Genomic DNA, 13,112 nt, shown 5'->3' with positions numbered 1-13,112 from the left:
CCAAAAATGCTTCCTGTGTCACCTGCCGGGCAGCTCTGCCAGTTGAAGAGCTGGAGGACCTGGAACATCAGGAGTTGGCAGGGGTATGGGGCGCCTGGGGGGCTCAGTCAGGGAAGCATTTGACTCTTGATCTCAGCTCAGGTCTTGATCTCAGGGTCGTGAGTTCAAGCCCTGCATTAAAAAAATGGGGGTACAGGGAAGGAATGGGCAGGGGTAGTGATGATAGCCAAAGAGCACTAGCCGAATTCACGTTTTTACTAAGAGCCAGCATGTCTAAGTATGAATTCCATGCACTCTCATATATATTTGACCCTCAGAAAACCTTATGACAAAGATATGGCAGGCATTATTCCCCCAAATTGAAGGTGAGAAGACAGACTTGGAGTTTAAGTAATTAGCTCAACCAAGGTCAGTGTAGAAACCCAGATTTCAGATGCCAAGACCCAAGCTGTGTTCTAGAACACACTTTATTTTTTTATTTTTTTTTAAAGATTTTATTTATTTATTCAACAGAGATAGAGACAGGCAGCGAGAGAGGGAACACAAGCAGGGGGAGTGGGAGAGGAAGAAGCAGGCTCATAGCGGAGGAGCCTGATGTGGGGCTCGATCCCATAACGCCGGGATCACGCCCTGAGCCGAAGGCAGACGCTTAACCGCTGTGCCACCCAGGCGCCCCTAGAACACACTTTAAATAAAGAAACTGCCACATCCCATTGACTCCAGGGAACTGAGCCTTTATGGAGAAAAGTAAAGTACATGAACTGTAACATTTTTCAACATGTAGCCTCAGCTTGAGTGCTTTCTGCGACGTCCCTTCCCTACTCCTGTAAAGCACACACACACATGCACACACGTGCACACGGACTCTGCTGACCAGAACTCAGCTGGTCCTCACTTGGTAGTAACCAGCCAGAGCAGCTTAGATTCTATACCATGAGTGTGTGTGTGTGTGTGTGTGTGTGTGCGTGCATGTGTGTGCATGTGTGTGAATTTACCGTGTTTTCATTCTGATGTCAGAGAAGAGTGACCCAGTGAAGGAGCACTGGTGGGAGAGTCATGAAGTCTGGTGTTGAATTCATCCCTTAGTAAATGGGGGACCACACGCACGTCGGTCCGTTCTTCGCTCTGGTTCTCTGTGAAACAAGAGAACTGGTCTGAGAGCTCTGCGAGCAGCTTCATGTCAGGACGTATGCATGGACTGATGGCAGAGCAGAGCAGGCAACGCTTAGAGATGTGTTGACCACCGCGTGTCCTGTCCATTGCCCCGCGAGACTGCCTATGTGCTACAGCAGTATTCCATCTACAAGAGGAGTGGTAAAATCCCCCTCCTTCTCCTTCTCCTCCCCCTCTGTGCATTTATTATCATAGCTCCCTTATTTGTCCTTCTTACAAGTAGTGAATTCATGGTATGACTGGATTATATACAGTTGTTAAAATCCAGAGGAAAAAGACCCCCCCCTCCATCTTGAACGTATGGTTTCAGAGCTCTCCCTTGTCTTCACCTAAAGGAAAGCATTGGTTTTAAGCGGACAGCACCTGCAACATCAGAAACGAACCAGTGGCCCTAGACGGCCCCCTCCTCTCTAGGTCATGATGCTGTGAGGCAGGCCCACGGCAGGGCTGGTGCTGCAGCTGCTCGTGATGAAATTATGCATGTCGGGTCTGGTCTTTATATCCATTTCAAAGCAAATGGAACATTACAGGAACAATTATAAATAATTGAGATCGTAAGATCGCCAAGATTAAATTCTAGGTAGGACACAAAATATCTTTTAATGACACTTTAGTCCTTTTCCATTTGGCAAACCAAACTTCTTGGCTGGCCACCTTGACTTTCATGGTGACGTTGTCCAGCACGTAGCCCAAGTTCGGAGTGTTTCTGCGGCTCCCTCAACTCACAGAAGACAACCCTTCGAGGGAGACCACCAAGCTGGCATTTTGGTTACCCCAACCTTCCCATGGTTTCTTTACTTAGGGTGACTTTCTTCCTGTTTCTCTGAACTTGTCATTAGGGCCTTCTGAACTGTCCGGCTCCCGCCCTCCGTGGTGACACCATTAAGAGCTTCCACCTCATCTTCCTGGCTCTGCACCGACACAGCTGTCCTCATAGGCCTCCCCAGTCCCTCACTGACACTCTTGCGCGGCCACTGGCGTGCTGTTAAGACAACCAGGAGCTGAGCCCGTCTGACGTTGCCATGAATAATAATTACGTTGGGTGCTATCAGTCACTCTGCAGCTCCAAGTTACTCCATAGTACAGCTTGTGTCTATTTTTACCTGGTTCCAGGATGACATCATTTTTTCCCACCGTATCTATCACAAATGTGCATTCTTTGATTGTCGACGTGTACTCATTCTTCACATTTTTTTCCCCAGGGTAAAGTGTTTATGCTTATTTATGGTGGCATGAACTGAAGAAGAGTTCTTTCTTTATGATATTTTCATTTTTCCCCTAAATTTAGTTACTAGTCAGACTCTAGACGTATTACCATCCGGCATTGGTCAGAATGCTTTCCTGTGATAAATTACAAGCAAATAAGATTTGATTGATTTTTATACAGTGTTTATGGTCAAATTAAACTGTAGGATCTCTCATTCCAGCAACTCTTTTTATTGCCTAAAATTCAGTGTAACTGTTTCTTTAAAATTTGTTTTTATTATGGAAAATGTCAAATATATATGGACATACAGAGAATAGTGGGGTAAACCCATATATACTATCGTTTAGCCTCAATAATTCTCAACACGGAGCCAATCCTGTTGCATTTACACCCCAACTCACTCCTCTCCACCCCCTCCCACTGCAGCCTTGGGTGATATTCGGAAGCACCAGCCAGACATTATATCACACGTGTTTTAAGAATGCTGTCTGCCTGGTGTACGGCAGGATCTGTGGTCAGATTTAGTCCCATCACCTTCTGAAACTAACCTCATACTAGTTTAGTGAGTAACCTCGCACACTTGTTTCTCTTCAATGCGAGTGTATAAATGTAAATACACATATAATTATGCTTTGTTTTATTTAAAAAAAAAGAGGGGTCTTACTGTAGATTTTATTACATAACTTCCTTTTCTCGCTTATAAATTATAGAAATCTTTCTGTGACAAAACAGAGATCTGCTTCATTCTTTCTAACAGCAACAGAGTATTCCATTAGAGGTTTTTTTTTTTTTCCCTAACCAATGCTATCTGTTAAAGCTTAGGTTTCTTTTTGTTTTTTTTCCTGTTAAAAACAGAGCTGAATATCACTGGATCTCATTTTTGCATGCCTGTGTATTTCTGTAGGATAGGTTTAGAAAAGGAATTGCTAGATCAGGGATCTTTTGAGATAAAATGGAACTTTTATAAGAATGGCTCAACGCTGGGGCGCCTGGGTGGCTCAGTTGGTTAAGTGGATGCCTTTGGCTCAGGTCATGATCCCAGGGTCCTGAGATCGAGTCCCACATCTGGCTCCTTGCTCAGCGGGGAGTCAGCTTTTCCTTCCCTCTGCGCCCCACATCCCTCCTTGTGCTCTCTCTCTCTTTCTCTCTCTCAAATAAATAAATAAAATCTTAAAAAAAAAACAAAAACAAAAAAAGAATGGCTCAATGCTGTTGTTCCATATTGCTAGCTTTCTTGCCCTGTGCTCAAATGCTTTCGCGTGCAGCTTTGGAGATCCCAATACATGAGCCATGCTTTTTCAGTTCACCATTTGAGGAAAATAGAGAGCAATACGTTTGTCCTAGAACTGTAAAAAGTAAATGGGTGTGTTGCAGTGCTGGGCATTGAGGGCCTTTATGCATAATTGACATCTCTAAGACCTTGCAGAAGCGGGAACACCAATGAGAGAGACTGTTGCCAGGCTACGAATTCCAACAGAAGGCTAAAGAGATGGGTGGACAGGCGGGGGTGTCGGGCTGTGCATGAAGGACAATATAATAACAGTAATAACCCCTTACATTTGTACAACACTCTACAGTTTACACAGGGCTTTTACACCCATTTTCTAATTTAAGCTGCACAGTAACCTATACAAAAATGTGAGCAGCCAAAAATATACCATAGAATTTCTGTGGGTGGACATTGTGGATTCTAAAATAATGAAACTGTGGGAATCGCGTTCACCTGTAAACCACTGGACAAGATCCACTGACCAAACCAAAATGTGAAGACTGAGGAAGGTGTAGTGGCAAACTAGCTAGCCTCACCAGGCAGAAGTAGTGGACAGTTGCCATCAGCCCCGTGCTGATGGGCATCTCCCCAAGAACGTGGAATGGCTCAGTGCCACGAGAGCTGTGGAAGAGCCACTTGGGGAACTCACCCATGCACGCGGTCCCCCAAGAGATTCTGATCACTGGGTTTGAGGTGGAGCCCAAAAGTCATGCACTTTATCGAGCTCTCCTAGTGCTGCTGATGTGCAGCTAAGCTTGGGAACCACTGTTCTAGAAGGGTCTCTGAGAACTGCAGCTAGAAGATTTAACTTTATGGGTCTATAGTAGATTGGGGTCACTAAACACATAAGTCAGTGGACCTGGGTAGAGGAAAAGAAGACCAGCCAGTCTAGTTGGGTCCTCTGGTGGACAGGTAAGTGTTTTGACAAAGGGGGAGCTTCCTGTGAATGGAATCTCTAAAGACTTTCAAAAAATGCATATTTACAAAGTTCCACCCCAAAGTCTGTTTTAAAAATATTATAAATCGGGATGGAGGCTTGTGCTGCCATAAACAGAGTCCTGGCCAAGAGATGACCGACCAAACACTGGACTTAAAGCTGGAGGAACCCAGATGAGGACCCAGCTTAACCATGTCCCAGCATATGACCTTAGACATCATCTCTCTGAAATTCACTTACCTCCCCTGAAAAAATGTAAAAATTCTTCTGACACTGTAATGCTGTGACATTCTCATTTTCCCTCTCTCTGCTATCCCCATCCATCCTTCTCTCGTAGGCTCCTAGTCTATACTAGCTCTCGGCCTCGGACTGAATTTCTCCTCCGTTCTCTAGCTTTCCTTTATGTTCCCAGATTGCCAAGAACATAAGCTTCTGTGAAAAGTGTATGTTTGGGGCGCCTGGCTGGTTCAGTTGGTGGAGCATGTGACTCTTGATCTCAGGATTGTGGGTTCGGGTCCCACCTTCAGTGTAGAGATTACTTAAAAATCTTTTTAAAAGTCTATGTTTGCATCGGTAATCGTGATACATTTGGAAGTCATGCACAGGTGTTCAAAACCTACCTATGTACATGAATTTTCTATGTCCTGTTCTTACCAGGAAATTTTTTACTTCTTCCTTATTTCTTTCCTAACAGGTCTTTTTTTCTTTCCTGGAAAATGGCTTTATGAACAAAAATGTTCACCAGCCTGAATGTTCACATTCATACATGTCCTTTCATGCCACAGCATTTAAAACTTTCTTTAATGTTGTTGCCCTTTGCCATAACTTCGTAATCACCTTGGTTGTAATACTGTTGCTTGCCCTTGAAGTTGAAATGTTGTAAAGTAAAAAATGGAGCAAATAGAAATAAGAAGGGGCTGGTACTAGGTCTCCATGGAGATTGAGATTTCAGACTTTTCTAAGTTGATTTTTCATCTAATGGGGAAAACGGCTTCACAAGGGGATGTCCCTTACTGACTGTAAGCGCACCATGTTAAAAATAATGAGCACTGAAGCCCCTTTCCATTCCTTTCCAGTGAAGACATTGTTCAATCCAGCTCCCGCAGTTGCTGACCTGGACCCTCGCTTCTACACCCTCTCAGATGTGTTCTGCTGCAATGAAACTGAGGTAAGCGTGGAACGTTTTGCTCATTCCATGAGAAGCCAAAGACTTTCATGCCAGTGGATAAAACAAAGAGGCAGGACTAACCATATCGGTTTGATTGCATGTAAATTCTTGGCCCCAGTGAAAACAATTTTCACTCACTGGGGTGTGGATAAAAGGAAATTAGTGAGTCCCAGGGGTGGGGGGGGGAAGAAAAAAGGATTCTCTGAGGCATCTCCATAATCTGGCACTTCTCAAACCTCAGCTAATTTTAGTCCCCTCCCTGCCATCACACTATTGGTGGTTTGTTTTCTTTTGTAATTCTACATTCTATGGGCTAATTAATATTAGAGTTGCTAGATCTGGCAAATAAAAATATAGGATGCCCAGTTAAATTTGAATTTCAGATAAACAAATAATATATTAAATGTACTTATACTATGAAATGATTTGTTATTTATCTGAAATTCAAATTCAGCTGGTCCAACAACCCTCAGTAATATACAACCCCTGGAGCACTTGCTGCCCCCTCTTGTGAAGACCCTGGACCGTAGGGGTGGACAGACATAGGCGCTCCATTGATGGCACGGGAAGGCCCTCGGGGGGCCCTCTATTAGGAATGGGCCCTCTCAGTCCATCTGAGGGTCATAATGGATAGAGCTGCATAAAACATCTACCAACACATTCGGAGCGTGCCATTCATTCTGAAGCATGTTAGGAAGAAAATTTCAGTATTGCTCCCTTTCTTGGCCAGACCGTTTTAGCCCAGCATTCTCTCTCAACATTGGGAGGCAGGACACATGATACAATGCAACAGGCAGAGAGAGAAAGTTAGTAATTAAAGAACTATCATAGTGATTGTCCGTGTGGTTCAAAGGCTGAATGAATGTTTCCAGGATTTCCTGACCTGCCTTTTTGCTAATTTGATCTCTCAGAACATGAAGTAAACAGAAAAGAAGACTGCCACAAGGAAACTAATTTTAACAACTCACAGTAGGTCATGCAATACTTCAGAGCGACCACCATGGCCAGGCCTTGTGCTAGGAGAAAGGGATTGTGGGAAATAGTAACCGTTTCCCAGTAAGAAGCTTGCTCACCCTCCACTGCCAGCTGGCTTAGATTTGCCTGCTACGTACTTGCAGAGCCCTGTATTTATTCCTCAAACACTCATCACAGCTCAAATTACTTACTACTTCAAAGTCCCACAGCATCCCTTCTGGCCCATTCTATTGACTGAGGCAGGAAAGTCTGCCCTCCTGCCCCACCCCTCGATAGAAGATTGCCCTTGTCACAGTGTGAAAAGAGCATATACGATGTCATATATATTGATAGAGTTATCTTTGGAAATTACCATCTGTTATATTGTACCTGGCATATAGTTGACACCTAGTAAATGCTCTTTGAATGAATGAACAAATGAACAAATTTTGGTCTTTAAGAAAATTGATCTCAAACACTCAATGGAGAAAAAAAAAAAACTTTAAAAGCTTAGTGTTCTTATGGATAACTTCTAATTATGATAATAATGTAAATTCATGCCTTAAGATACCCTCTCTGGGGGCACCTGGGTGGCTTAGCTGGTTAGGTATCCAAATCTTGATTTTGGCTCAGGTCATGATCTCAGGGTCATGAGAGCAAGCCCTGCATCGGGCTCCATGCTGGGTGCGGAGCCTACTTAAGATTCTCTCTCTCCCTCTCCCTGGCCCCACCTCACTGCTCTCTCTCTGAGAAAAGGAAGGGAAGGGAAGGGGGAGAGGGGAGGGGAGGGGAGGGGAGGGAAGGGAAGGGAAAAGGAGAAAGAGAAGATAGGAAAAAGAAAAACAACTCTCTCTGCTCCACATACAAACCATTAATATATAAATATACAAGAGACAATGAAAAGACACTCACAAGCTCAGAAACAAGATAACTCCACAGATCAGAAAGGGAACAGAGTCCTAGAGTGTTCAGGCCTGAGTGTGCTAGAAGCAGACGTAGGTGCAAGGGACCTCCAGTGGGTCACGGGCACTAAAAATGGGGCCCCCAGGGGCGCCTGGGTGGCACAGCGGTTAAGCGTCTGCCTTCGGCTCAGGGCGTGATCCCGGCGTTGTGGGATCGAGCCCCACATCAGGCTCCTCCGCTATGAGCCTGCTTCTTCCTCTCCCACTCCCCCTGCTTGTGTTCCCTCTCTCACTGGCTGTCTCTATCTCTGTCGAATGAATAAATAAATAAAACCTTTAAAAAAAAAATGGGGCCCCCAGGGGAGACTGGAGCAGTGCCCACTGCTGGAACCCAGAGATACCAGGCTGAGGCTCACCTGCTAACCAAAAACGGTAGAGGAAGTTTCTAGGCCTGCTACTGAGGCTACAGCATTATGTAAAGCTACCAAGCTGAGGAGACAGGAGGACAGAGGTACTGCCTGTGGTCAGAAAGGAATCAAGGCCACTGCTAACTTGGTGACCGGGAGTGTGACTGGATTGGCAATATCGCTGATAACAGCAGAACAGGAACTCCATAGTGCCGACATAACACCTGGCTCTGGTTTAGAGACTCTCGGGCCTGATGGATGCAGCTATGAAACCACTGGAAAGGCAGGGTAAGCGTAGTGGGAGCTGGAGTATGGGATTCCCCAACTCACAGAGAGCAACGTGAGCCTGCAAATGAAGAAACATAATGCTCAAATTATCCAACAGGATGCCTGGGTGGCTCAGTCGGTTGGGTGTCTGCCTTCAGCTCAGGCCATGATCCCAGGGTCCTGGGATCAAGCCCCGCGTCAGGTTCCCTGCTCAGCGGGGAGCCTGCTTCTCCCTCTGCCTCTCCCCCCACTCATGCTCTCTCTCTCTCTCTCAAATAAATAAAATCTTTAAAAAAAAAAGAGAGTTATCCAACAAAATCAACAGTCTAAGATGAATGAAATTCAAATAATGAAGCAATGCAAAAAAGACTTTAAATATGACTGAGATTCTCATTCATTAAAAAAGGAGAAAGTTAAGTGTGAAAGACAAACAGAATCAAAGCAACGATATGTGAATCTAAAAACCATTCAATTGGAAATCTTGAAAATGAAAAAACACCTTTGAAATTTTTCTATAAAACACTCATTAAGAAGATAAACATTAGACTGGAATGAAGAATTGGTGAATTGAAAGAGAATTCATCAATTCACAAACAAGTGAAAAACTCAATTCACCTAGAAAGTATCACAGAAAGAATTTTTTTAAATATTAAGGAGGAATCTAGAGAAATTAAATATAGCTCAAGTGGCTCTAACATACGTCTAATTGGAGCGAAAGAAGAAGAGAAAGGAGGGAACTGGAGAGAAGCAATATTAGAGGAAAAACCGGAAGGTGTTGTCTAGAACTGAAGAAGGGCATGAGTCCTCAGATCAAAAGTGTATTAAAAGTACCACCCCAGGTGCCTGGGTGGCTCAGTCAGTTGGGCATCCGACTCTTGATCTCTGCTCAGGTCATGATCTCGGGCTCCACACTCAGCACAGAATCTGCTTCTCCCTCTCCCTCTGCTCCTCCCCCTGCTCACGCTCTCTCTCACTTCCTCTCGCTCTCCCTCTCTCTCTCAAACAAATAAAATCTTTTTTTTTAAAGTATCACCTGAGATAAATGGATATAACTCTCTACTAACAGAATTTTAATGGAACTTCATAAAATGAGATGTAAAGACAAATATTTTTAGGGGCGCCTGGGTGGCACAGCGGTTAAGCGTCTGCCTTCGGCTCAGGGCGTGATCCCAGCGTTCTGGGATCGAGCCCCACATCAGGCTCCTCCGCTGGGAGCCTGCTTCTTCCTCTCCCACTCCCCCTGTTTGTGTTCCCTCTCTCGCTGGCTGTCTCTATCTCTGTCAAATAAATAAATAAAATCTTTAGAAAAGAAAAATATTTTTAAATGGCCAGAGGGAAAAAAGATAGATAACCTATAAGTGATAAGAATATCCAATACTTTGTTGCTTGTAAAAGGGGAAAATGGAAAAATTGATGTCCATGAAAAGGAGAATAGATTTTTTTTAACCTATAGTATATTTGCAATATATTTGTAGTGAATGGAATACAGTACATTTCAACAGAAATAGAGCTACACGTATTAACACAAATGAAATTATATTAAGAGAAAAAGCACATTGCTAAATAATATCTATGAAAAACATGATTTACCTTCTTTAAAGAGAAATATCTGAAGCAAATAAAGTTAACACATTAAGATTGATTAAAAGCAGGTGGTAGGTACATGGGTGTTTATTGCATTATTTGTCATGTTCAGGATCTTTTCATCAAAGAATAGTTTTTTAACAGGTTTTTAGAAACCATAAGAACTCAGTGTTTCTGAAAATAGACCATCTAACCCCACAGACATAAGTGGTCTCAGCGATGACGATCAGTGAAAAACTTACGAAAAGGAAACAGAAGGTGGCCTCAAGGCAAAGCCAACTTAGACAGAAAGGGTTTGTGGAAAAGATGGTTCAGGAAGGACACATGGTCAAGTTAATGAAACCTTTGCTGCTGGGGAAGACCAAAGCCCAGAAGGAGCAGGCACTGTGGGCGGGGTGACTTATAGGCCCCAAGAAGGGTTAATCTGGGTGTGTTCAGAGCAGGCACAGGAAGAGACAGGCCCTTTCTTAGGAAGAAGTAGGTTACAGAAAAGACAGAATTTGGTTATAAACGTTTTGAGTCCAAAAGTATCCTGTAATGCATCTAGTCCAGTAATTTTGCAGCCACTAATTTCAGAACCAGAGAGGGTCCCCAGAGATGCCGGAGGGGTGCCTAGGGGATGAGGAAGCAGGGCTACAGTCCTTCACCCCTACTTCAGCCAGAGCCCTTTTTACACTCGGGGAGAGACCTGTGCTCCTGTGCAGGCCCTGACTTTACAGGTTGTACGGGACTTGGGGAAGGTCCCCGAGTCAGTCAGTAGCGGACATGTCCTGAACGTCAGCACGTTGCTCTCTCTGCCACGTATCAGCGCCCCTCCCACCCTGCTTCCATCTTCTTGAGCAAAAACAAACACAAGAAATGGGTGTTGTGCAAACGTGGAAAGCTGTAACTAGCAATAAGAGAAAGGCCTTATGGCCCAAGAGGGGCCTAGAAGAATTACGGCCTTAGGTGTGACATTTACAGCCATGATTTATATCAGAATCATTGGCAGTGGCCTCTCCCTTTCTCCTGTCTTCCCTCCCCTCTTCCTTTCTTCTGTAGAATTCTTTGTTCCCCGTAACTCTTTTTGATGAAAATTATAAAAGCTGGAAGAACGATACAATGAATAGTCCTATTCTGTCCGCCCAGACGGTTGGTAACATTTGCTATTTTGCTTCCTCTCTCCCCTGTGTGCGTTTCTTTTTGTGTTGAATCATTTCAGAGTAAGTTGCAGATAACATGATACCCAACTCCTAAAGACATCAGCGCTCCTAGGAGGGGTCACAAAACCGTGATCGCACTTAAGAAAAGTATTAATAATTCTGTACTGTCATCTAACATCCGGGCCACATTCAAATTCCCCCAGTTGTCCCAAGAATGTCCTTGAGAGCTCATTTTTGTTGTCATTGTTACTGGGTTTTTTATTCCTTTCCCTGAGCCAGTATGCATCAGAGTTCCCCACGGCATTGGTGGTTATGCAAAAGGAGACAGACATTTTCTAGAAAAACAAATCTAATCTGGAAGTGGACCCAGGTTACTTTTCTCACTGCCATTTCCTCTCACTTGTCTGTATCGCAGGCTGAGATCCTAACTGGCCTGGCGGTCGGCAGCCCTGCGGACGCTGGGCAGGCGGCACTCGTGCTCATGGAAAGGGGCTGCCACGTGGTCATTGTCACCTTAGGTGCTGAAGGATGTGTGATGCTGTCACAGACAGAACCCGTGCCAAAGCACATTCCCACTGAGAAAGTCAAGGCTGTGGATACCACGGTAGGTTTTTAAATTTCAGAATCATTTCTGCCCCCTTGAAAATCATCATTTAGTAACAAAGATCCTGCACCTGAATTTTTGGGTCATGAGGTAAGGGCCCGAGATGGTGATGTGGTAGAAGAGAAGAAAAACCAGGCAGGAGGACTAGATCTTAATCCTTCCCTAACCAGCTGGGGGACTTTATCCAAGTCACTTAATCTCTCTGAGCCTCAGTTTCTTCATCCATAAAATCAGAATATTAGGAGCATTATACCTGTATCACCTATATTGGTACCATTATGCTTGTATTACCTATAGTCATTCATTGATTCAATAAATACGTACTGAATCCCTGTTATATGCCGGTCATCTATTAGGTGCTGGGGCTATAGTGGTGAGCAAAACAAAGTCTCTGTCTCATGGGGCTTAGATTTTGGATGCTGTAGCAATCTCTGGTTCGTACAAGCCTCTCGTGTGGAACGAAAGAGCAAGGAGCACTGGCTGGCAGAACTCACTCTTTTAGCCAACAAATAATAACATTAACATTTACTATATGTTTACTGTGTCTCTTTTGGATACATCTCATATAATCTTTACGACAGTTACAAGAGGCAGGTTACTGTCCTCCTTTTACAGATTTAGAAACTTGCTTAGGACCATAATGCTAGGATGTAACAGAGCTGGGGGTTCAAAACTCAGCCCATGGACGCCAGACATTTCTTGTATAAGGTGCTGCATTAAGGACGAGCAGGTTAAGTGGACAAGTCACAGCCCAGAATGGGGTGGAAGGGAAACAAGTTAGAAAAAAAAGCTTAGGGTTCCTCTAAAACTGGGAAAATAAAAATTATTTGTTTATGGCCTAGAATTTAGAAAAGCTGGGGGCACGCCTTGGTGGCTCAGTTGGTAAAGCAGCCGACTCTTGACCTCAGCTCAGGTATCGATCTCAGGGTCATGAGTTCAAGCCCCACATTGGGCTCCACACTGGGTGCGGAGCCTACTTAAAAAAATTTTTAAAAAGAGAGAAGAGCTGCTTAGCAAAGTAAATAAATGTCAGGAACCCAAAACTAGAGTTGAGGAGGAATAAACATTTTAGGATTCTTATTTGTAAGAAATTACTATGTAATTATTTATAAAATATAATTTGGCCTTTATGCTTAAAAAAGACTTTGAAATATGGATCATTTATTAAAAAGGAGCCTAGGCGAATCTGATGAAGTTATGGGTGCACATACGCTTTGAAAAATAGATACGTACAAGGAATGCTTTTCTAACATGAAATTATACCCCGATGCCTTTCACAGGGTGCTTGATCAGGTATTTGATAAATTATACTCGGTGTTGTCATCCTCTTCATACTGAGTCACTTTGGAAACCATTTTCTATTCTGTCAAGCAGTCACCTGATGTAAGAGGTTCCTTCTTAGTTCTGAAATCGACCCTGCATTAGACTAAAGCTTGTCCGGGTCCTGAACAGAGCAGAACAGTTTACTCCTCCTTTGCTGAAAATGAAGGGTCCTGG

The 13,112-nt window shown here is 43.8% G+C and overlaps 1 protein-coding gene across 2 annotated transcripts in view; it reads left to right on the top strand.

Moving 5' to 3' along the window:
- Positions 1–13,112, top strand: part of RBKS (ribokinase) — an 81,568-nt gene that overhangs the window by 32,559 nt on the left and 35,897 nt on the right. For both annotated transcript variants that reach the window (XM_008700280.2, XM_008700284.2), the window contains exons 6-7: positions 5,664–5,755; positions 11,427–11,615. In XM_008700280.2, the coding sequence (XP_008698502.1) occupies positions 5,664–5,755; positions 11,427–11,615 (281 nt within the window). The remainder of the gene's footprint in view (positions 1–5,663; positions 5,756–11,426; positions 11,616–13,112) is intronic.

The sequence above is a fragment of the Ursus maritimus genome, unplaced genomic scaffold, assembly GCF_017311325.1.
Source record: "Ursus maritimus isolate PB19 unplaced genomic scaffold, ASM1731132v1 scaffold_6, whole genome shotgun sequence".
NCBI classification, from domain to species: domain Eukaryota; kingdom Metazoa; phylum Chordata; class Mammalia; order Carnivora; family Ursidae; genus Ursus; species Ursus maritimus.
Note: the sequence above shows the minus strand (reverse complement) of the source record. Positions and strands in the feature narration are given on the sequence as shown.